Source organism: Cephus cinctus, unplaced genomic scaffold, assembly GCF_000341935.2.
Source record: "Cephus cinctus unplaced genomic scaffold, Ccin1 Ccin1_scaffold0805, whole genome shotgun sequence".
Classification (NCBI taxonomy): domain Eukaryota; kingdom Metazoa; phylum Arthropoda; class Insecta; order Hymenoptera; family Cephidae; genus Cephus; species Cephus cinctus.
In genome coordinates this window covers 534432-558715 of record NW_014333402.1, presented here as the reverse complement: position 1 = coordinate 558715, position 24284 = coordinate 534432, and the positions used below count along the sequence as shown (strand labels likewise).

Genomic DNA, 24284 nt, shown 5'->3' with positions numbered 1-24284 from the left:
ATCATTTGAAGTTGACGCGTCTGCGTTGCCGGCGGAAGCAGAATGGGCGAAACGGAAGTCTGTCTCAGAGTTATAATGGCGTCTACGGCGACCATACAATTTTCATACGATCTGTTCGTTATTTCTCTTTAATCCATCGACGCTGTAAAAGATTTTGAAGACTTTCTCGATTTGTGTATTTATCTCATTTACATTGTAGTGTAAGGTAGTGCTCTGATTTGCAAAAGTCGCTTTGCCTCCCTGCAACGAAAAGTGCTTCTGTGCGATTTACTATTGTCGAGTGTGTGCTCCTCAACGAAACTTTACCACGACGCTGCAGCAGGTTGTTTTTTACTGTTTTTTTCTTATTAAAGTTCGTTTATTATTGTTTTATTTTGTTTTGTATAAATTTCACTTAGTTTAGTGAAGTCACACGTTTTTATAAGTATTGTCGACTAACCTTCAAACTTGTATTCCGCAAAGATGCAGTTCAGTTGATTGAACAATCATTTACCATTATCAGTAATAGGATAGGATTATTTATGTTTTTCATGAAAAAAATTATATCATGTACTACTTTGGCTCCACAGTCAATCATTTCTTTAAATATTCATGTACACTTTGCTCATATATTTTATACGAGTTAATGAGTACACATAATTTGAGTCTTTTGTTGGAAAATCAAGTATATGTTTATTCTTTAAAAAGATGGTGTTTATTTCTACCCAGCTGAATAAATTATAATAAATATTTTGTTTGCTTTCAGATACTATTGCAAAGATGGAAGCATTATTACAACTTCCCTAAGCTGTTGCATTAATTAATATGAATTTTCAATGTCACTCATGTGAAAAGTTCAGTCATCATTTTTGAAATTAACCTTGTAAATTATTTATTAACTTTTCATCATGTCTGGGAACGCACAGTTTGCAAATCCTCCCCCTTCAATAAATCTTCCTAATATGTCTGTCCCTCCTCCAACTGCGACTCCAAATTTATCAGCCCCACCGCCAAACCTTACTACAATTAATACCTCTGGAGGGTACCAACATCGGTATGCTAATCACAGGGATGGGAATCGTGGGTTTTTTAAACCATTTAGACCATATCATGCTCCAAAAGTTGTGGCTGGTGGTCAAGATTCATTACAAGATGAATTTGATGGCAAGAGGCTGAGGAAATCTGTAATGCGCAAAACTGTTGATTACAATGCAGCTATTATTAAAAGCTTGGAGGTAATTCCGAACTTCTTATTCAGTAACTATAAAAATTTTATTTTATTTCATCGTACATGTTTATCTAATACTCTCATAGATCCTATATCGTGTTATATATATTTGTGCACTCGTGTTATATATATTTCTTTTAACATTTAGAATCGAGTATGGCAGCGTGACTACAGAGACCGGCGTGCTCTCCAACCTGATGTAATATATTACCCTGACCTGCTTCCACCACCAAGTTATGTTGATAATCCAATAAATGCAGTGACAACCAGATTTGTGAAAACGGCCACAAATAAGATGCGGTGCCCAATTTTCTGCATGGCCTGGACACCCGAGGGTAGGCGTCTCGTTACTGGAGCATCTAGCGGAGAGTTTACACTCTGGAATGGGCTTACCTTTAATTTCGAGACGATTCTACAGGTACAGCAGTCAATAAACAAAATTAAAGAAGCAGCATACCAAAAGATGTATTTAACTACCGAATCATTACTTAATCTTCTTGATAGTCCAGTATCACTAAATTATTTATATATAGCTGACAGCTATCACAGTCATAATGAATTCTTTTTTATTTCCATATCGGAATTAAAAATTGACCAGTTTCATGTTACTCAATTGTGTTAACAAATCAGTAAATAGCTGTATCCATTTGTTTTGTTTAGGCTCACGACAGCCCGGTCAGGACGATGGTATGGTCCCATAATGAAAGCTGGATGGTGACAGGAGACCACGCGGGCTACGTCAAGTACTGGCAGAGCAACATGAACAACGTCAAGATGTTTCAGGCGCACAAAGAAGCGATTAGAGGACTCAGGTATATCATCCACCACACTAGTCCTTACGTCTATTGCGGCACTGTTGTCGGCAGTCCGTCTATTCACGCAGTAGTTAGGACACTGGACGTGGCTTTCGTTCTCTTCCTTTTCTGGTTTCACGTCATTCCTGATGCGTTGATAGTCTTTATATGGGTACACAGGTGATGCGTGGGCCACATACTTAAGTAAGATGACAAAATATAAAAGATAGCATTGTCACTCGTGATTTTCGGTGATATTTTCGGCTGACATCCGATGAAACGTAGATCAAGTAGGTACCGGAAGTGATATCTTCGTTTAGGATGTTATTGGGGATTCTCTTTAATATATTCAATACGGCGAGAAATCTTTTTAAAAAAGGAATGCGTTAGAGTCACAAAAATCGAAATCAGATAAAAGTGTTATGTTTTGACAATCGGGTCGCTCTATTCCTACAGTTTTCTAGTTTCTAGAGTTCTAATGTCAGGGGTAGTCTTGTGTAGAAAAAATTTGAAGGCGTGGATAAAAACTAAAATCACCACGTAATCGCATGGACTTTAATTATAATTTTATACTCCTAGAGCCGTAGGGACCCTATCGAATTTCTTTTACGCGTTTTTCTTTTTACCACTGAAGAATTTTCGCTATTAAAACTATAACCGGGTTGTATCCAAACGAAACACGTAATATCCCATAGAATCGTTATATCTACGAACTATTCGCGATTTGAGGAACAACGTGCAACAAGTGACATCAGCCCAAACTCGTGAAAGGAGGTTCTTACGGCTCTCGGGTGAAAGAGTTAATACGGCAAGGATATTGGGCAAAGATGTATCGTAGAATTAACAAGAAGAAGATAATAAAAAAAAAGTACAAATATATACAAGCAGCACCCAGTCGAGATTCCCATGGATTAATAAAAATAAAAAATCCTGTTTCCTTCTTCACATCATCCAAGTATCAATAAAGTTTAATGAAAACTTTGGCGTATCGCAATGATTTTGACAATAAAGCATTATCTTTCTTTGTTTTTGTGTTGCTCGTGTCCTTCGCAGATAGAGAGAACGAGAGAGAGTGAAATAACATAAAAAAGAAAGAGATATTTAAAAAAAAAGATAAATACAATTCATGTACACCTCGATCATTTTTTTGTGCAATAAATGCTAAATTTGAGAAAAACAATTTCGCTATTGGTACATCCTCCGGTGGTCATGTGGCATCAAAGGAGTGTAATCTAGGCCTCAAGTCAACGAGACGATCCACGACTCTCGTAGAGCCACAGATTCTATTTGAGTGCCAGATATGACTGTCGGAGATGGTTTTTTGTTTATTTACAATATTTATATCTACTTGCTCCTTTTCTTAATGACGTTTACATCACGTTCCTTCGGCTATGTTCGCTAAATAAAGACTTCCAATTAATGCCACTTCAATATCATTCTTATATATATTTAAGCCAGGAACATCACAGATGAACACGCATATTACACCCTTGCTCATTATATTATCCTTCTACTATACCAATATCCGTACTTAGAACGATTATCCCACTTAATTCAGTTGATTTATATTTAACTATTTATCGGCATAAACACCATTCGTCCCTCTTCGTTCTATAATATTCTTCTCATTGATTCTCGTCGATCGGATGTCGGATTAGTGTACGTCCTGTCGCTCTAGCATCATATGGCGATTCCGCTTAATCATCAGGACTACTGTAATGACATACAAAAATCTCCAAGCATCTTCTTTAGTTAGATGACTGACTTCCATATCCAGTACAGAAGATCTGTAGACGTGTTTATTATTTTTTGAGAAATATATCAGCTTGGATGCACTTAATGTATTCTGATTACGTATACGAAAAACCGAGAGAATTTGAATATTATTACTAATATTAATGATCATAATCGACAATGGGTATTAATTCTTCGTGATTGCTACGAGGCCAGGTGTTATTGCGCTGCACTCGATATTTTGAATATTCGCCACGATTGAATTCTAATCGAGACTCTGTTACGCGCCATTTCATTTTTTTTCTCAATAAAGAACTTCCCCAAGTCTCTATTCCTGTATCTGCGATCCATTAGCGACTAGATAAAAGAGGGAGAAACGTGTATATAAAAGTTTATTGATGCCGACAATGTAAATAAAGCGTGTCTGAATCTTACCGTCTCTCGTGCTCTACTAATGTAATAAAGATTGCATCTAATTAGGGCTTCCTCTTACTTCAATGCCATTGCTAAGTTGCTGTGAATAAATGATGTTGAATAAAGAAATTTCATTATAAACTTGTCAGCGCTCTGTGGTATATAACTATTGTCTTTTTGGGCGGGTAGTTTCAGCCCAACGGATCACAAGCTGGCCACCTGCAGCGACGATGGCACCGTCAGAATCTGGGACTTCCTACGATGCCACGAGGAACGAATTCTCAGGGGTATATCTTTATCCTCTTTACGTGCATATCGCATTGCTGCATTCACCTGGAATGGATCTGCTTAGTGTAGACTATACTACGGTACCTGACTCCACGTATTGGACGCGGATGAAGCGTAACGAACTACAAGTGCATCGCTTCAATATTGCCAAGATGTACCTTGTTTGATAGTTTCTAAGTCATTAAGTGGAGATTACTAGGCCAAATATTTGCCATTGTTCGCCGGTGAACGTAATTCGAATTATAAGTTGGCTTTAGTGTGCGCTTTTTATATAAGGGCATGTGCCTGTTTGCAGAATTATATTAATTCAGAGTAAATATGATCATAGAGCGTGATGTATTGTTTAATTATGATTGGATATTTAATTTAATAGTATACATAGTCGTTTCATTGTCCAGGTATTGCCTGTTTGTGTATTAGATAATTTTTTAATTGTATCAATTAGAATGTTAGGATCTCATGGTATCTATTCCCAGGTCATGGTGCGGATGTGAAGTGCGTCCATTGGCATCCGCAGAAGAGTCTAGTCATCTCTGGGAGCAAAGACAATCAGCAGCCGGTGAAACTTTGGGATCCTAAAACTGGTCAGTCGTTGGCGACGTTGCACGCTCACAAGTCTACGGTAATGGATGTCAAATGGAACGAGAATGGTAACTGGCTCGTGACAGCTTCGCGCGACCACTTGCTCAAATTGTTCGACCTCAGGAATCTGAGCCAGGAGGTACAAACGTTTCGTGGACATAAGAAGGAAGCTTCCAGTGTTGCTTGGCATCCGAGTCATGAGGGTCTCTTCTGTAGTGGTGGTAGCGACGGGGCCATTCTTTTTTGGCACGTTGGGTAAGTATATAACTTACTTATAACGAAGTTCAATCGCTAATGATAATCGTTCTGTTTTTAAGCGCGGATAAGGAGGTTGGCGCTATAGAACAAGCGCATGACAGTATAGTTTGGACTCTTGCGTGGCATCCATTGGGGCATATATTATGTTCTGGAAGCAATGATCATACATCAAAGTTTTGGACAAGAAATCGGCCAGGAGATTTAATGAGAGACAAATATAATCTAAATACTCTTCCAGCTGGTTCTGCTGGCATTGATGACCATGAGATCGGTAGGGAATAGTTGATGATGACCTTCATTTAGATCATATAATTTTTTAACAATATTGTCTATTTTGCATATTTTTATTTTATTAGCTGACGAAGCCGCAGTCATTCCTGGTATGGGTCCTGAGGATAGAATCAGTGTTGAAGGCGAACCAGAAGATAAAAATAGTGGAATCCCAGGCTTGGATTTGGATCATACAGCAGATGAAGGGAAAAAGTTTGCTAATAAAAAGGTCCCGTACAGTAAACCAATCCCTAGAAACTTCCAAGCGCAATGGAACGAAATGGAAGCTGAGGATATTGAACAGGTTGAAGCACTTAATGCTTTTGTTAATCAACTTATCGAAACCACACCAGGGGCTGTACCTTTGAATGAAGTCGCTCCAAATGCTATAATTTTATATGGAAAAATGATTCCGGTTGAACGTAAGTGTCTGTGAGTTATTTCTCTATGCAATTTTGACGTAATTATTATATTGACAATGTCATTTTTCTTTTCTAACAGCTGGCTCCAAATTGGCTGAGGCAATTGGAAAAGGAAACGATGCGATAAACAAGTTAGTATTTTCTGGAGAAATAGAGGAACTACGTGACGTGGTAGGTCCATCAGAAGATGTCGACGAGGCTGATGAATTTTTACACGACGACGGAGATATTGATTATACGAAAGTACCAGACATTGATCTTCCTCCTCCATTGCCTAGTTCGAAATTTGCACAGAATCCGGAATTACTGAAGACATTGAATCGTGGTGGAAAACGTAAATTCGATCAACTCATTGGATGGAGCGATGGGGGAGCCAGTGATAGAACTTCTAAAATACATCAACCTGTATTCGGTGGTTCTATTACAGAGGATTCACAATCCAGCGATACGGACTTGAGGTTCAACGTGGGAAATTCTTTAAAATCGAACGCCCTGAGCGGAGACGGTTTCCATTCCTCTCAGGACGAGGATCTTAGAAGAATGGCGGCAGGTGACATGAGAGGGATGAATCGAAATGACGAAGACTTGCGATTTGGAGGTCCCGGAAGGCTGTCAGGAAATTCGGATCATGATATGAGAAATAGTTATGGCGATAAGGACTTCAGGCAAATGTCACACGGTTTTGGAATGAAAAAACCATCTTCGGATGGGGATCCTTATGGAGAGCGCGATGGTAGATCTCGTTGGGACGATGAGAAAAACCGTCCTGATGGTTCAAGAAAGTCTGATTTTCCTGGCAGCAATTTTGACAAGCGTGACGGTATGCCTATGGGCATGTCAAGCATGGGTAATAACACGCCACACATGGGGAATAACATGCCGCACATGGGCAACATGCCAAATCATCATAACATGCAAAACATCAATCCCAATATGCCACCACCTATACCAAGTATGGTTCCTCATCCAAACATGACCCAGCATCCAAATATGCAGAATAAAAACAATCCGAACATGCCTCCGCATCCTAATATGCAGAACATGGACGGTTCCATGCAACATATGATGCATCATCCTAACATGCCTCCAAGTTTCGGGCCAAATGGACCACCTCCTGGTAATTTTGGACCAAACTTCCGGCCACCCAACGGTAACTTTGGACCTAATCAACACTTCCGGCCAAATCCTATGGTACCATTTGCCCCTAATGCAGGGCCCTTTAATAATAATTTCCAAGGGCCGCCTAATTTCCGTGGCCCAAACCCTGGAAATTCGTCAAATTTCGACAGGACAGGATTCGGATCGAACTTCAGAGGACCCAATCCCGGGAATCAATCCCAATCGTCTGGTGGACCCAACAACTATAACTCTGGTTTTGGAAACTTCGGCGGCGGCGGTAGTGGAGGTGGCGGTGGTAAAAATAGCCACAACAGAGGAATGAATCGTGGGTCTAATGATAACATGGGAAGAAATAATTACAATAGAGGTAGAGGTCGCGATAACGATCAATCCCGCGGAAGTGGTTCTAGAAGCAGAGACAATTATTGAAGTAATGTCGAGCATTACTCGATGACTGTGTAATTAGTACGACTTACGGCGCGTCGTCAATAACTATGTGAAGAAGAACTTCTTTCTTCCATGGAACTATAATAATATTAATACTATTATTGCTACTCCTACTACATCTCGAATGGTACACGGTATTCGATGAGATCGTGAATTTCTTGGGAAGATGCAGCGTTTTACGTCGAAGGCCTTAAAATACAAACGCTTATTGTCATTCTCATAATTTGAAATTTCACGACATGGCACCTCGACTGTTATGAAAACGATACCGTACAGGAGTCAAAGAGCCTCGGATTGTCTCGGATATGTGTATAGCAAAGTGTATGACGGCTTTTGTTGTTTCTATGCCATTTTTGTTGCATGAAACTACAGTAGCATTCTTGGGGACAATGTAACATCAATGGATTCCTCATAGTATTCACTTTACTATCCTCCCTAATTACACATTGTAATATATATTATACAATTAAGACCATCGATTATTATTCTGAGACAAAACTGTTCACAAGCTGCCTTGCGACGGATGGTTGTTTCATTAGTATCCTAAGGAGGGCGCTAAGAGAGAATGAGAATGCGTGAGAGACGGAGAGAGTGAGAATTTAATGATAGATATTGATTGATTCATAGCGTGAACGAACTGGATACACGGATCATTGGAAATGAACAAGCTTCGTACTTGTCGTAAAAAAACGTTTCAACCGCAGCAGTTTACTTATTCATTAACAATAAAATTAAATGATACAGAGAGATCTATCATTGTGATCTAATTATTATTTCTTGGATATGGTTTGTCCGACATTTTTATATTGGAAATGTTGACATATGATGTTCAAAGTCATGTTCGTTTGACTGTAGGTTACTGAGAAATGATGTCTCTTGTTCTCGGGAAGATTGACAGATGTACAGTGGCAAATGGTTTTTATTCCTCATTTTCTATTGTTTGATTTTGTAAAAAATGAATTAAGAATGCTGATTTCCGTTGGATTCTTGAGGGTGTCGGTAATTTAAATATTCAACAAAAAATTTTCAAAAATTAATGTTACAAATTCACACATCCGTAAGAATCTTTTCATTGGTTTGTAAATTATTAATTGGACTTGCATTTATCCTTGTTTAAAGAGTGCATCTCTATTCTTTTAAGAATAAAAAATCCTTTTGCAAGAAGATCAAAATAGCCAAGGAATTCGCAAGTTAAAAGTAAACCGCGCAAATGGTCTTAAACGTAAGTAATATTTTCAGCCTCAAGTCCAAATTTAGTACTATGTGTGTGAACATATTTAATAAGCATGAAAATAAAGTATTCCAAAAAGGATAATGAGAATTATTATGCCAATAGATCATAATCAAGTACTATTATGATTAAAAAAATTAGTTTATAAGTATTTTGCAGTTTGTGATAAGCATGTTACATCCGTATAGCATTTGACATAGGTTGACTATTGGTTTAATCTAGTTTAACCTGCATCACTTAATTGTAGAACAAGATATTTTCGGGTCTTTAAAGAAATCATAATGGGCAAAAAAACGAAAGGCGGAGGTGCAAATCTTGGTAGAGCTTTAATTAAAGATCGTTTCGGTACATCAAAGACCAGAAGAAATGTAGCTGATCCATCAATGGTAAGGTAATGTTCTTAACTTAACCCCAAATAGGGATCCTGCTGTAAAAAAATTACTTTACACGGATTTATCTGTGATGACAGCTTCACACCGCGGAAGTTGATGATGGCTATGACTGGGGTCGTCTCAATCTTCAATCTGTTACCGAAGAAAGTTCCTTTCAAGAATTTTTGTCCACCGCTGAGTTAGCAGGAACAGAGTTCCATGCTGAGAAGTTGAATATCCAATTCATTAATTCAAAAAGTGGTATTGGCCTTCTCTCAAAGGATGAAAAAGATCAAGTACTCGAGTCGCATGCAAAAAATAAAAAACTACTTAAAATACCAAGAAGACCAAAATGGGACCAGAACACTACAGCGTATGAACTACAGACTAGGGAGAAAGAAGAGTTTTTAGAATGGCGAAGACGATTAGCTTTATTGCAGGAACCAGAAGGCTTAATTTTGACGCCCTATGAAAAGAATTTGGAATTTTGGAGACAATTGTGGAGGGTCGTAGAACGTAGTGATGTTATCGTCCAGATTGTAGATGCACGAAATCCTCTGTTATTCCGTTGTGAGGATTTGGAACATTACGTAAAAGAAGTCAATCCTGAAAAGATGAATATGATTCTTGTCAATAAAGCAGACTTTCTAACAGACGCACAAAGACAAGCATGGGCCGACTATTTTACTGAAAATAACATTCGAGTAGCGTTTTTCTCAGCAAGTTTGGCTGCAGACAAACAAAATCGAATAGATGAACAAGATGAGGATCAAGGTTCTGGGAAAAATGACCTCACTGACAGCGAAGATGAAGAAGAGAGTGACAAGGAGTCTCAATATAATTCAGATTTTTGTTCAGAGACTGAATATGAAAGTGCAGAAGACGGTTTTTCAAAAACTGATGTCAAGAAAGTACAGCGACTCAGTATAACAGAAGATGACAGTGAAAATAACGTTGACATTGTAAATGAAGTAACTAGACAGCATTCTGAACTACTTATACTAGAAAATGCAGTGCATGATTCAACTACAATAGCCTCTCCTCCTGAAGATTCAGAGAAAATAACGAATTCTTCAGAATTATTGACTAGAGATGGATTAGTCTCGCTGTTTAAAACAATTTATAAACGTAAAACTTATACAGAAGGTGTGACAACTATCGGATTGGTGGGATATCCAAATGTTGGCAAAAGTTCTACGATCAATGCATTACTTCTGAATAAAAAAGTATCAGTCTCTGCAACACCAGGCAAGACCAAGCACTTCCAAACACTCTTCCTAGACCAAGATTTGCTATTATGTGACTGCCCAGGATTAGTAATGCCCAGTTTTATTTGTACAAAAGCAGAGATGATCTTAAACGGTATATTACCAATTGATCAGCTACGTGATCATGTTCCTGCCGTCACACTCTTAGGAACTTTAATACCAAGACACGTTATTGAAGATTTGTACGGTATTATGCTGCCTCCACCCTCAGATGGAGAAGATCCAAACCGACCACCTACCGCAGAGGAAATTTTAAATGCATATGGCTGTATGTTTATGTTATATATGCTTAAAATAATTTTTTAATTGGAGATAGTTTATACAAATTTGTATTTTATTTTTAGATAACAGAGGTTTTATGACACAGAATGGCCAACCGGACAATCCACGCTCCGCTCGTTACTTGTTAAAAGACTTTGTTAATGGTAGACTGCTCTACTGCTTAGCACCACCAAACAGATCACAAGAAGAATTTCACACATTTCCTGAACGTCAAAGAATTTACTCAGCAAATAAGCAACAACCTCCTAGAGCCGTTCGTGCCGTCAAAGGAAGTAAAATAACAACAGAAGATTTGGATAAAGTTTTCTTTCAAAAAAACGTCCCTGGCGTCCACGTCAAAGGTGTTCTGGGTAAAACTATGGGTGTTCCAAAGAGTTCAAGTATCAGGTACATTTAACTTGAAGATGCCTTTATTTAGAATCGTCTGTGATTTCATCAAGTTATGTTTATATATTATTAACATTTGCTCTCGACACATTGTTCACATGCAACTGTTTTTGTGCATGAGTTTTCTATACTTACATGAGGTTTTTAGTATTAGTGTAAAAAAGAAATTATTGAGATAGGATGCGTGCACGTTTCATAAAATATTTAATGGGCACATAAAATGAGGCACGACCGCGTGGATCCACATGGATATAAAAATTCATTTGGTCACATAAATACAATTAAATATTACATGTTTCAGCGAAGCGGGATCTGTTACGGAATCCACTCAAAGTGTCTTTTTTGAGGAGAAACCGTGGAAGAAGATAAATAAACACTCGAATAAGAAAAAGCGGGAAAAGACCAGAAGATTGTACGCCTATTTAGATCAGCACTGATTTTGAAAAATAAGAAATGGTTTTTTTAATACGTCTTGTAGCGTACATCATGCACTGAAATATAAATTCTCATTTTTCAATTGCTATTATTATAGAATTTGTTGGTTCATAACATAATTTTTAATTTCACTATTTTGTCACACTATTTTTCTTTCTTGATAATATCTCAAGATTACTTTCTTTGTTTACACTTCACGTTCATAAGGTCTATGCAATCTTAGGGAGCACCTTGTTCTCGTATATTGTAAATGCGTTATCCGTATTCAGATTAAACTATTTTACATTCTACATTGTTTTGTATATTGTCCTTTACCTTTTTGCGATACATGTAATCCCGTTAACATTTTCGCTACGTCTTGCTGTTAATGATACACTTCATTGAACCAAAATTGTAGATCCGCTTGTAGTCACTTTCGGCCAACATAATTCATTTTGTCAAATGTCGCACCGAATTAAATTTAAATATACATAATTTAGTAGTAAGCTAACTCAAGCTCCATGACGCCAGGTCCTGGATATCGAAGTTTCATTTTTTAGTAAAATACTACCGTGTGGAGTATCGTTCGCGCAAATTTCGATTCAAATTCATGGAGCAGTTCATCTATATCGTTGTCCAAATCGTCACTATTCGCCAACTGAAATTAATTGATAGATTAATAATCATTATTCGATGAAATCACATTTGTTTAAATATAAAAAATTGATATATACCACAGTAACCAATTCACAAATTAGAAATGACCCAACGGTTGCCTCTTCATGATTATCCTGAATGTCTATGTTGATCAGATGAACTGGTTGATTATCTTCTGGAGTTCTAGATTCCATACATTCTATTACCTGGTCATACACACGTTCTTCACATGTAATAAGAATGTCAAATTTATCTTTCGATAATTGAAACCGCTCAGGTTTTGGCTTTATACGACGGTTTCGATCTAGCATATGGAGCAAACCATTTTGTGTGTAGCTAGGAAATATATTAAGGATAATGTCGAATAAAAAAACAGAACAAAATTATTGTCAAATATGCTGTTCAAAGGATACTATTGTTTGTCCTTCGTTAAGAGATCGTTATAAATCTCATCATAGGACATTCCAAAATCATAAACATTTGGACGGTCTGGTGCATTTCCAGGTAATTTTACTTTATCTCCTGTACCAAAAGACTTGACATTGAAACCCTTTTTACTGGAAAAAAAAAGAATGACCTCTAGAGATGGGAAAGTATTATAGGAGTGTACGTCTCCAATTTTGGAGCAAGTTCATTTCAGCCTGATTATTACCTTAGAAAAGCATGAGCCTCCATGCTTCTGTTCATATTGCTTGAACATATAACTGCAACTCGAATTGAATTTGGCCCTGACATGATATACTTTTTGATATTTTATAAGAACAGAATAGTCTTGCCTAACCTCAAAATGGCTAAGCGTCTCTCGTATCCTTTGTAAATGCTTCAATGTTACAATAAATTATTGGTTTAATAATTCTTTGCTTTTATTTTTTTTTAATTTATTTTTCTAAACCAGCGAACAGTACTTCGTGAGATATATCGAAATATTTGACTAAACGGCGTCGTGGGTTCTACTGCCACCTCGACCAATTATTATCACGGAGCATAATAGTGTAGCATAGCGGTATTTCTCTTGACAGGAAAATATCCTTGTAGCTGTTTAATATATACTCATCAAATTCCAATCATTGTCAATAATACAATTGATGTGTCAATTCGCACGAAATATATTAACAATATTTTATTCGGAATTAAAAATACGATTTTTTTATAAATACAAAGATTGTACGAATTCATGAATGAAACAATTCCAGCCAATTTGCCGAAGAATAATTGAGTAGCCACGCGAACAGTGTTATATATTAATATGGAGAGAAGAAACTTTCGAAAGATTTAAATTAATTATCGAAATGAAATCTATGGAAAGTTCATAAAACAATCATATAGATGGGAATTGAATATTATAGCAATATATTTTGTTCATGTACTTGAAATAGTTGACTTTCTATCAAAGAAGGTGAAATATAATATACATATCCCAGACAGCACAAGGACGTCTGAAGGAAGTCCCATGGATATTTTAAATGGATATTCCGTAAGTCCTAAGGACATTCTGATAAGGTCTCGGGCCTTCCTGTAGATATCCTGAGGAGATGTAAATGTTCGAATATATGGTGTTTTATGGGATTTTTACAGGAGGTTTTTATACCTACCCTAGAGAAATATTTCTTTCCTATGTCGAGTCTCCGTACGTATTCGCCGCGCTATTCTCTATCAAATTAGTCCCACCATCCGGTTAAGCTATTATACTATATGCTGATTCTAATTTAATGTATATTCCGTAATTGAACCACGATGCGGTTAATTAATTCAGTTGCATGACATCGACTGATTTTGTTAATGATCGAAATCAGTGGATTCAATGGGCTTAAATTTAATAACCGCAATCCTGATTCAGTTACGGAATATACCCTCATTCATATTCAGAACTTTATATGAATATAATATATTATGTAAATGGACTCTAAAGATATATAAAAATAAACTTATATAATTTTTACAGGGCATCTTGTCGATCCTGAGGATATCCTAAGGATGTTCTTAATGAAATATGTATCCGAAGCGGGGCATATCAAGGTTATCCTAAGGTTGTCAATGCAGTTGTGAGATATTCGGGATTTGGGAGGAAGTCATATGCTGTCTGGGAATCCATTACATTTCATAACAATAAAATAGTAGAAATATCAGATCCGCTGATTGGCAAGAACGTCGAATTAAGTTTAACCTGAACTTCAGTCATTTCTGTGAAATGCGCGCGATAATTTCACGCGCAAACATTGTCATGAACTAATCGGCATCGCGGAACAGTGATAGGAAAACTTTCGATATATTTTTGATTTACGGCAATTTAACTCTAACATGAATTTTTTACCAGTGGGTGAAAAAAATTCGTAACACCGATGAAGAAGTAGGTATTATATATTTCACAGTCTAATTAATAGGTGCTATTAACCAAATGGTTAATTAAGGAATATAATACAGCAATTACAAAAGACGCTCTTATGGCCATTCTACGGAAGAGCGCCTTGCATCGAGTTAACGTTGCGGTCATGAAAAGAATCCTACATATAAAATGAAACTTTTATATACTAACATATTTCAAATAAATCTTCCTGATATTTTACCTATATACTTTTACATACTTAACCATACAATATTGTTATATATACAGAGTTAAAGCACATATCACAATATATAGCTGAATTGAAATACTCCAGCAATTTACTGCATTGTCTATCTCATCATTAATGTGTCACAATAATCGTCACTTTAATACAATTAGTCAGTAATTATACTTAACACTAATTATTTCTATTGACCTTATGCCTTTTTTGCCAGAATACATATACTCAATTCTCAATTTTTAATATTCATATTTCATTCCCAGTATTAATTTTCACTGAGTCTTCTAATTAAGTATCGTCTTACTCTTCTTTTAATAATCTGTTGTCTCTACTGTACTTTGATTGTAATTTGAGTTCATCTGAAATTTAAAAGCGAACATAAACCTCATTTTCATTGGAAAAGTTCTCTAAGAATCGTCATCGCTTAAGACCTTCATTCCACGAACTTCACCATATTCGGTAGGACATTAATAAAGTTTCTCCCTACTCGTTATCCTTCAGTATACAAGACACCTTGTTAGGCAGTAAATAGCTTCTCTAGTATTTACTACGCTATCGACACTTGATAATTTATTATTAATCATTGATTGACCCTGCTATATTGCTCGTTCATCATTAAAGGTACTTGCACAGAATTTCCGGTTACTCTGTTATCCTACTTAAGTTTGTACTCGCGTTCAACGAAGCGGGTCAAGATCATGCTTCCACGGCACGAATAACTGAATTGTAAAATCGCGTGATATACGGATATATATACTTATAAAATCTGAAGACTTTTTAGTCGCTATCTTTCATCTTGGATGTAACATATGAAACAATAAATTTCTCCCCGAACCCACAGTATCCATGAACTACGAAAACTCCTTATTATTTGGAATACCAATAGTAAAAACTAGATAACGGATAGTCAAAGATCCGCAATTAGACATTTTTTTATTCCCGCCGATTAGAAATGCACGCATAATAAACCGTACAGAAAGAAAACTACTTATCAGTTTGAAGTTCAGTATTATTTTATTTGCCCGACCGTCACTGAATCGCAAAAGAAACCCCCGCAGGCATAAGGTGAATCACAGTAATTTGTCGGCGAACTTCATGCAGTCAAGAAATAGTGAGGAAGGGAGAGAAAAAGTAGAATGAAAATAAAGAATAAGAAGCACTGCACGCTCTGGTTATCATAAAACTTGGTACGTTCAATGGACGTGATTAAACGTCCAATTAACTAATTGGAATCGACGAAAAAGGTAGTGGATGCTCTGTTGTCTTTTTTTCTCTGCGCCTACTCACTCGCACCTATTATTATTTAATTCTCCAAGATGAATACGCCTTAATATCCATTTAGATATTGGAAAGTAGAAAATCCATGGCATTTTCCGAGTCGAAGTGTCCTTGGATACTTATCACGCGGATGGCGTACGTCCTACGACAGCCGTTTTGGTAAACGAACGATTCCTAAGTCTGTCAGAAAACAGTCAAGGTTCGAAACGTAAAGAGCCTTGCACAGTCAACTTGCACAGAAATGGCAAGGCGAATGTTAAAAAGGCATTAATTTATTATTAAGAGGCCGTATAGGAACCGCCTGAATATATAGAGCATCCATGTGCGCGTATACTTGCCTGATACGCAGAATATACACGAGAGAAGGGAAGTTCATATAAAGACGCAGGTTCTTCGGGCTGGCACAATCCTCCAGGGATCGACATTGCGTGAAGATCGTGTATCGTCTAGTCATTCGGTGTCTACCGTTTCTTACTCTTAGTAACCAGTTTAAAAATTTCCTGTAAGCCGTTAGAAAAATAATTAGTGAAAGCCACAATGAGTTTCGTGCATCGATCATTAAATAAATAATTAAGAGTTTCCGTTTGGTTTTTCAGTGTTTAAACATGTGTGACGACGACGTAGCAGCTTTGGTTGTCGATAATGGCTCTGGTATGTGCAAGGCCGGATTTGCTGGGGATGATGCACCCAGGGCAGTTTTCCCTTCCATCGTTGGAAGACCTCGGTACCAGGTACAGTCCATCCTTCCTTGCCCCTACAAATATTTAGAAATACGTTAAAGTTTCAAAGGGATTTTATTATATACAGCCATCTCATTATTTAGGGTATAATGGTGGGCATGGGACAAAAAGATAGTTACGTGGGCGATGAGGCACAAAGCAAAAGAGGCGTTCTTACCGTTAAATATCCAATCGAGCATGGAATCGTCACTAATTGGGATGACATGGAAAAGATCTGGCATCATACCTTCTATAACGAACTCAGAATCGCACCTGAGGAACATCCTGTACTCCTCACAGAAGCGCCCCTGAATCCTAAAGCTAATAGAGAGAAAATGACTCAGATTATGTTTGAAACTTTTAACTCACCAGCCATGTACGTCGCTATTCAAGCTGTACTGTCGCTTTATGCATCCGGAAGAACAACCGGTATTGTTTTGGACAGCGGCGATGGAGTGTCGCACACTGTTCCCATTTATGAGGGTAAGCCAAGACCTATTTATACAAAGAATAACATAGGATTAAAATAAGAATAGAGATAGAACAAAATGATTCAATGAATAAAAATGATGGTATGACAATTAATAAAATTGATCTCTCATTGGTCATTGCTGATGTGTAGGACTATAAATGGAAAGTAGTTTTTAGAGCAAGGATGAGATACGAATGACCACCATTTCTAATTTGCCTTTCAAGAAATCCTTTTTCGGTCATGATATTTCACGTGATACAAGGTCACGGTCCTTATAAGTGCAGTGAATTACGATTAAGATCCAAGGTCCTTAACGTTTGTAAATATTCCATTAATGGCTACCGCAACTGCACTCGCTGTTCCAGATACATTTTTTTTTAATTGTCATTAATCTCACTCACTTAGGCTATGCACTACCCCATGCAATCTTACGTCTTGACCTTGCTGGCCGTGACCTTACGGATTACCTCATGAAGATACTCACCGAGAGGGGTTACTCCTTCACGACAACAGCAGAGCGAGAAATCGTCAGAGACATCAAAGAGAAGCTCTGCTACGTGGCGTTAGATTTTCAACAGGAAATGGCCACTGCGGCTGGTTCCAGTGCTCTGGAGAAGAGTTATGAGTTACCTGATGGTCAGGTTAGTCATCTATTTCAGACCTTACCACATCGTCATATTTATCTGTATTCTGACTGTTATATTATTTCAGGTTATCACTATCGGAAACGAACGTTTCCGCTGTCCTGAGGCAATGTTCCAACCTAGCTTCCTGGGAATGGAGTCTTGTGGTATTCACGAGACCACGTACAATTCTATTATGAAGTGCGACGTGGACATACGTAAAGATCTGTACGCCAATTCTGTCCTATCCGGAGGTACTACTATGTATCCAGGTATTGCTGATAGAATGCAAAAGGAAATCACGGCCCTGGCTCCATCTACCATGAAGATCAAAATCATCGCACCTCCTGAACGAAAATATTCAGTTTGGATCGGTGGTTCTATACTTGCTAGTCTTAGCACCTTCCAGCAGATGTGGATCTCGAAGCAGGAATACGATGAGTCAGGACCGTCCATTGTACACAGGAAATGCTTCTAAGTTGAAGCCAATATAAATTCGGTATCGAATACAAAATTCAGGATAATCTAGAATTTCGATAATGGAAAATTATTAATTTATGGACCTAAAAGTATATAGAAGGAGTAAACAACGATCTACATATAAACGTATCAACGATTATATGAATTGACCAGCAAACTGCCTAACCGAACGACAGCCGAATGTAATAATCTGATAATTTAATATTTATTACATATATTTATTAAATACTAACGATTAAATTAGCCTGAACAATGATGGCATTCTTCTCGCGTGTGCGTTATTCAATTTTTAATTAAGTCTATGTGAATAATTTTCCAATTTTAATTTGATTTAGTTTATTTTTTTGCCATTTTCTCCACATCCACTCAGTGCACTTTCAATTATAATGCAATTCCTTTTAGTTCACTGTTTATGACAGTGAGAACGATCATTTATTACACGTGATTAATTGCCGCTGCTGCAGTACCTTTAACTCTTAGATGCCTGAGTTACTTACCGAGAAATAAGTACCCAGGTGGGAATATCTTGCGTGGATTAAAGTTTCCAAAAATTGTATGTCACTCGAGGAGAGATGTATTATTGTTTTTGCAATTAACAACTCAAAGCCAATTTTGCATAAAGTGTAGCGTGATACGTTTACTATATTAATAATTATTTCTTGAGCTTGGTTTTATATGTTTCCTATAAATAAAGAGAATCACGTTAGAATGAAGTAAACTGATATTTTATATATTGATTTTTTTTATTTCTATAGAATATACTCAGCGATATATACATAGTATATTTTAGGCAGATCGTAAAAATAAAATGAAAGCATCTCATCTCGCGTAGGTATTCGTTACCTCGATCATTTTCTTGAACATTATATGGGACAAAACGAATTGATCGCAATCGGACTCCCATTGTCGGCACAAAATGTAAATTTCATGATGCCAAATTTATTTACAAAATCTTCAACAACAATGGCAACAAGATATAACCGATCGCCAAGTCCAAGTAAAAGTAAAATTGAAATAATTTCATTGGACGATTATACATTAACGATTTTGTACGAATTTAATTTATGTTGCAATAAGTACAGGGACTGTAGAAGTTTTCACATTATTTTTGGATCCACCTGTGTAGTTTGTTTGCTCGTATGGGTAGCGCCCTTCTCTTTTGTAAAACTAATAAGATAAAGTATGTTCTATATGGGCACAGTGTCAAAATTATAGATGGAGTTCGTTAAGGAAACGGCGACTGTCATTTTGAGAAAGTATCCAGCGCGTTAAATCGCCATAAATAGAAAAAAGAAAGATAACAATCAAGTACGATATAATTTTACAACATGTCTCACGAAATAACACTCAGCCGTTCTTACTCCAAATTGTACAAATTTAAGTTAAACTTATCATGGCGCCCGTAAGAATGCGCGTTACGTAGTAGCATCATTGGAATAGTTCAATGAAAATCTTGAAACCTTACGCATGTCAAGTTATCATTGAAAAGTTTGTTCCAATTGATTTATAGTATATAATGGTATGTATATATATTTACATAGGACGTGAACGATGATCTAAAGAGAAGGGGCTACTATAGATTCTGTCTGCGCTACAAATACATTTCGCGTCTACACAACAACCTTTACAACATATTTTTTTGTTTAACCTGCTGCTGCTCGAAGTACGTCTTACTTAGACTCTGATCTATACAGTTATCGTTTTTTAAATCGTTTTTTTTTTGGAAGTGCTTCTAATAGATATTCTTGAAAATTAATGATAAATGATATGTTTCTTTACACGCAAGAAAGAATTTACAATATTTTTACAGCAAAAATAATCTCCGAACGGGGATAATAATTTATAAAACCACATCATGTGTTTATATAATCGTTTTACGTGTATGTATATATAATATATATTTATGGCGTTGCAAATAAAACAGTAAATACCAATTGTAACGAAATCTAAAAACAATATATTCATTGGATGTCAACAGAGAATAAGTCTCTCGTCAAAAAGAAAAAAATGGTAGAAAATGTCAGATTACGGGTCTATCATTAGTCCTTTGTATAGTACGCAAATTGTCTCTTTTTAGAAAAAGAGGGAATTGGAAAAGAAGAGAAGAATAAAAACATCTTTGGTGCCTCATTTTACAGAGCAGGAATAATGCACGCGGGATTAAAAGGAGGGAGGGCTAACCACGAGAGGGCAGCTCTACTTTGCTGGGGTTTTGAATATTGGATGTGTGTTTAAAAAAAAAATTAGAAAAAAAGAAAAACATTCATTACTTAATAAAAGTTTATCTCCTAGAACTTTTTCTTCTACCTGTCGATCTTTTTGGACGACGATTCTTCGACCTCGTTGTATGCAACCAAGGTAATGTGAATTCGCTGCAACGAGAAAGTGATGTATACGATGTAGAGATGTAGAAACTATACGCGTCTTACAAGTAAAAAGAGCTGCTGCTACTTTGATTATAGCCATATACTTTATGATACGCATCAACGTGCTTACCTGGGGGTAAAACTGGGAATAGGGGCACCAAATGCAGTGACTGGTAATAATGTTTCCACTTGAAGACCTTGAATTTGATCCACATCCGGCCAGAGGGACGTAATGGCTTCCTCTTCAGCAGCCGATGGACATGGTCCGGTATGATTCGTGTTGTAACACGTTGCTTGATGATTCTGCCGTTCCTGCCTCTGCTTCAGCTTTTCAATATGCCTTTGTTCTCTGTTGACGCAAAGGTAACACATCGATCAGATCTCGTGGGATCTCACGAACCGTCTAATCGTTATTACACAAGAATAACGAGAGATACGAAGATTTCCTATAGTGGAATTAAGAAATGATCGTTGATTATTGACCTTATCCTCTGTACGTCCCATCTTTTTCGCCGCCTCTCGTCGTTCTCCAGTTTCAAATGCCTCTTGTTAAAAATCTCGTCGTCCAAATTCTCTGTTCCCTCCATGGTGTAGCAGCTAGTGTAGATCTTTACCCTCCAGTTTGGAACTTCTAGGGAACTGCTCGCCTCCGGCGGAGTCGACTCCTTCAAGTTCAACGTATAATTTGGATCACCGACTGACGTATAGTAATGCTCCTCTGTCGATAAAAAGGATTCCCTTTTCATAAGAGACTTTCCCTTTTTCTCCGCTTTTCGGTTATTCTCATGGGATAAACTTTTGCTATCCAATATAGTAGACGAAGTATCGTTGCTGATCGTGGAAGAACATGATACTCCACGTTTTCGTTTACTACCGGATAACGAGGATGGATCGGATTTTCTTTTCTTTTTTCCTTCCCACTCATGCCTGTTGGATTCATTGGCAATGTCTTGTTTGGATTCATGTTTCCCATGAGCATCCCCATGATCCTGCTTGACCGTAGTTATGCCTCCACTAGTATTTAAGCGTATTTTAAAGCTCTCGTTGTAATGAGGGTTATTGTTTTCAGTTTCATTACTCTTGTGATGTTCGCTGGTCGACGGAACAGAATTTAATGTAGGTGGTGAGCAGGTACCAACGTGTTCAGATGGGATTGAATTTTCAGAAACTTCAGTACGATGCTTTTGCAGATTTACTCGCCTGTCCATACGTTCTAGGCGTAGCTTTAACTGTAACATAGCAACAATAAAGCATGATAAGTGTCTATGTTCGATGATTCTAAAATGTGAAGGAATTCGAAAAACCCGCAATCCAATGTGGCAGGTGTCTGACAAGCCGTGACATTTACCGACGGAGTTCCCTTAAATCAAACCAGAAGTACGCAGCGTGTTCATATGTCAAAGACTGTAGCGCCACACTGCGAGTAAAAGGATCAACCTGACCTTGACGGATCTGATGGTCGAATGACAATCGAGCATGTGCGCGTTTGTTTTTCAAGAATGTTTCGGAAAATGGCATCAAATCGAAAATGGGGAAGAAGAGTGGAAAAACTAAATATTAAGTGGTAACAGTAGTTACAACCATGGTACGGTAAAAGTAAAGTACGGTAAAATTAGACAAAGATAAGTTAGAAACAGAAGAATTACGATATAAGGAGATTCGATGTAATTGCACGAGATTACACACCGTTTCATTTTCTTGTCTAAGAGCAGCAAGGAGTTTGTCTTTAGTGACAATCTGTTCAGACTGTTGCTGGATAAGATCCAGGTGCAGGAGTAATAGTTCTTTAAGGTGTTTGACCTCGGTAAGGTCATTTTGTCGGGCTTCATTGCCTCTGAGAGGACTGACGCCAAGTGCCGAAGTGGCCGTCGCAGCAGCCGAAGCTCCTGCATCAGTCATGCTTGCGTACATGTGATCGAAATCACAAGGGAAACTGAGAATTCCAGCTTTGCTATCCTCGGCGACGCTCTGAAAGTCGTTCTGCACGGTGGTGCGGGCGCTGTTCGTCGCCGACGACGAAGACAGGTGCTCGTTCATCGCCGCGACCATGTTGTAGGCCGCGCGGGCTGCGAGTGCACTCGCTCCACCGACGCCCGGCGTCGTCGCCGTCGTCGTTCCTCCACTCACCGAGAGCGAACCTCCACGAGAATCACGATAATCTCCACCCAATTCGTTTCCACCAGTCGTGATCGATGAACGTAGTTCACGATAATTTAATGTAGACCCTGAGATATCACGATAATCACTCGTCACACTGCCGGCGCCGGTACTGAGCTTGATTTCACCATTCACGAGTCGTGACGGCGAGGCGTTTGACATCTTCCCTCCGTGGCGCCGTCGCGGCTCTCGTGTTCATTTGTGGCCGCGTCGAGCGTACCACGCGCCCGCCCCTGGCTCATCAAACGTTCTCCTCCAGCAATCACTGACGCACTCTGCCCACTGTTCAACCTTATCTTTCTAGTCGTCGTACCTCGTCGCCAGGGATAAGCCCACCGAACAGGGCCACCACGTTCCAAGATCTTGGGATATTTACTATCGCTCACTGATGGCGAGTCGCGTGAGCTGTTTACTGGCGGACGATGCGGGCCGCCGCGGCGTACGGCGTTCTCGACACGAGTGACATCTGCCGTATGTTTTTATAAACCTACCAACCATTTCCCGCCTTTGAGAAAGCATGTGACTTCCGAGGCTCTATACTTAATATAACTAGATTTTCACAATTCTACACCTTTTCTAGAGTCTCCATATATCTTTTTATCCCTTGTGTCATTCTGGTACATCTATTAAAATACAAAAAATGTCATTTATTCTATAGTTTAACCTATTCCACCTCGTGAAAACAGGTTTATCATGGTTTCGGTAGGTCTCATCTGAAATCAAAGAACAAGAATGGCTTCGATCCCGAATGACGTTGAGTGCTAATCTCGCGCGCTCTGCCAAACTACGTTGTTGCGTCATGTCTAGAAATAAATTACTCAAGAAATGTACTGTCGAATGATCTTTTACGTATTTAGTGAATTTGTAATACGTACAAATAGATGTCAAGAAGAATCAATGAATTTTTATCCGTGCCGTTTGTAGATTATGCAATGTTTTGTACTGATTGATAAATATTTTTGGTGCGTTCATTTGATGGGTACACGTGGACAGGGGTAATTGTTTATCATCATACATCCGAGTCCATTAAAATATTTTACACACGCGGTAATCCTAGGATATATGTGGCATTCAATATCTCTGCATGTTATCCACTTCAGGATCCATGATAACAATCCATCTTTTTGTTTCCTTACTATTAATACAGAATATTATTTTGCTGAAATAAAACTTCGTTGAGGAAAAATTAAACTACCGTCTGGAATGATGGCAAATCACTAGCTAATCTCAATTTAGAGTCCCTCTAGTAAGAGTCCGGTCAACACCCGGAAGGGACGCCATATTAAGGGCTTGTTTGGCGCCACCATGACATTGCGCGCGGATTTTCAAACTATCAATCTTTACCATCAAGAGACTCGATCGAGTCTCGCGCCAAGTACAGGCAACCCGCCGTACAGGGCTTAACACTACCCACACTACTCAATGCGAATCTCTCGCATATATGTATTCACACACACCATTCTATTCCGGAAAGAGCCCA

General features: G+C 38.0%; 5 protein-coding genes and 2 long non-coding RNA genes across 14 annotated transcripts; 4 read left to right on the top strand and 3 right to left on the bottom strand.

Moving 5' to 3' along the window:
- The first annotated feature begins 44 nt into the window (after window positions 1–44).
- LOC107270542 lies at window positions 45–8284 on the top strand. Of its 2 annotated transcripts, XM_015745642.2 has the most exons (9): window positions 45–322; window positions 746–1214; window positions 1356–1625; window positions 1868–2019; window positions 4339–4436; window positions 4914–5274; window positions 5337–5548; window positions 5634–5969; window positions 6049–7517. In XM_015745642.2, the coding sequence occupies exons 2-9, from the start codon at window positions 888–890 to the stop codon at window positions 7515–7517; spliced, it is 3225 nt and encodes a 1074-aa protein (XP_015601128.1). In that variant the 5' UTR covers window positions 45–322; window positions 746–887. The 2 variants fall into 2 exon arrangements, with proteins under 2 accessions (XP_015601128.1, XP_024943696.1); XM_025087928.1 differs by lacking the exon at window positions 45–322 and having other exon boundaries at window positions 888–1214; window positions 6049–8284.
- A 134-nt stretch (window positions 8285–8418) lies between these two features.
- LOC107270544 (large subunit GTPase 1 homolog) lies at window positions 8419–11770 on the top strand. Of its 2 annotated transcripts, XM_015745645.2 has the most exons (6): window positions 8419–8592; window positions 8677–8757; window positions 9014–9152; window positions 9236–10673; window positions 10750–11074; window positions 11376–11770. In XM_015745645.2, exons 3-6 carry the CDS (start codon window positions 9048–9050, stop codon window positions 11509–11511), a joined length of 2004 nt encoding a protein of 667 aa, XP_015601131.1. In that variant the 5' UTR covers window positions 8419–8592; window positions 8677–8757; window positions 9014–9047; the 3' UTR covers window positions 11512–11770. The 2 variants fall into 2 exon arrangements, with proteins under 2 accessions (XP_015601131.1, XP_024943699.1); XM_025087931.1 differs by lacking the exons at window positions 8419–8592; window positions 8677–8757 and having other exon boundaries at window positions 8818–9152; window positions 10750–11037.
- LOC107270553 (RNA polymerase II subunit A C-terminal domain phosphatase SSU72) lies at window positions 11086–13152 on the bottom strand. The gene is made up of 4 exons (XM_015745660.2): window positions 12798–13152; window positions 12559–12702; window positions 12223–12481; window positions 11086–12146 (listed from the first exon to the last, which is right to left on the bottom strand). The coding sequence occupies exons 1-4, from the start codon at window positions 12878–12880 to the stop codon at window positions 12045–12047; spliced, it is 588 nt and encodes a 195-aa protein (XP_015601146.1). The 5' UTR covers window positions 12881–13152; the 3' UTR covers window positions 11086–12044.
- A 1333-nt stretch (window positions 13153–14485) lies between these two features.
- Window positions 14486–16164, bottom strand: LOC107270558. The gene is made up of 2 exons (XR_001538364.1): window positions 16003–16164; window positions 14486–15068 (listed from the first exon to the last, which is right to left on the bottom strand). It is a non-coding gene; the product is annotated as an uncharacterized LOC107270558 (long non-coding RNA).
- Window positions 16165–16347: 183 nt separating this feature from the next.
- LOC107270551 (actin, clone 403) lies at window positions 16348–18611 on the top strand. 2 transcript variants are annotated; one of them, XM_015745655.2, is made up of 5 exons: window positions 16348–16489; window positions 16584–16718; window positions 16811–17189; window positions 17584–17819; window positions 17890–18611. In XM_015745655.2, exons 2-5 carry the CDS (start codon window positions 16593–16595, stop codon window positions 18277–18279), a joined length of 1131 nt encoding a protein of 376 aa, XP_015601141.1. In that variant the 5' UTR covers window positions 16348–16489; window positions 16584–16592; the 3' UTR covers window positions 18280–18611. The 2 variants fall into 2 exon arrangements, with proteins under 2 accessions (XP_015601141.1, XP_015601140.1); XM_015745654.2 differs by lacking the exon at window positions 16348–16489 and having other exon boundaries at window positions 16558–16718.
- LOC107270546 (male-specific lethal 1 homolog) lies at window positions 18204–23819 on the bottom strand. Of its 5 annotated transcripts, XR_001538362.2 has the most exons (6): window positions 22334–23517; window positions 21131–21876; window positions 20778–20996; window positions 20589–20653; window positions 18779–18963; window positions 18204–18326 (listed from the first exon to the last, which is right to left on the bottom strand). XR_001538362.2 is itself a non-coding variant. In XM_025087932.1 (5 exons), exons 2-5 carry the CDS (start codon window positions 22964–22966, stop codon window positions 20563–20565), a joined length of 1689 nt encoding a protein of 562 aa, XP_024943700.1. In that variant the 5' UTR covers window positions 22967–23427; window positions 23680–23819. The 5 variants fall into 5 exon arrangements, 3 of the variants coding, with proteins under 3 accessions (XP_015601133.1, XP_015601132.1, XP_024943700.1); XR_001538363.2 differs by lacking the exon at window positions 20589–20653; XM_025087932.1 differs by lacking the exons at window positions 18204–18326; window positions 18779–18963 and adding an exon at window positions 23680–23819 and having other exon boundaries at window positions 20563–20653; window positions 22334–23427.
- LOC107270563 lies at window positions 23134–23696 on the top strand. Its single transcript, XR_001538369.2, has 2 exons — window positions 23134–23275; window positions 23511–23696. It is a non-coding gene; the product is annotated as an uncharacterized LOC107270563 (long non-coding RNA).
- Window positions 23820–24284: the final 465 nt, after the last annotated feature.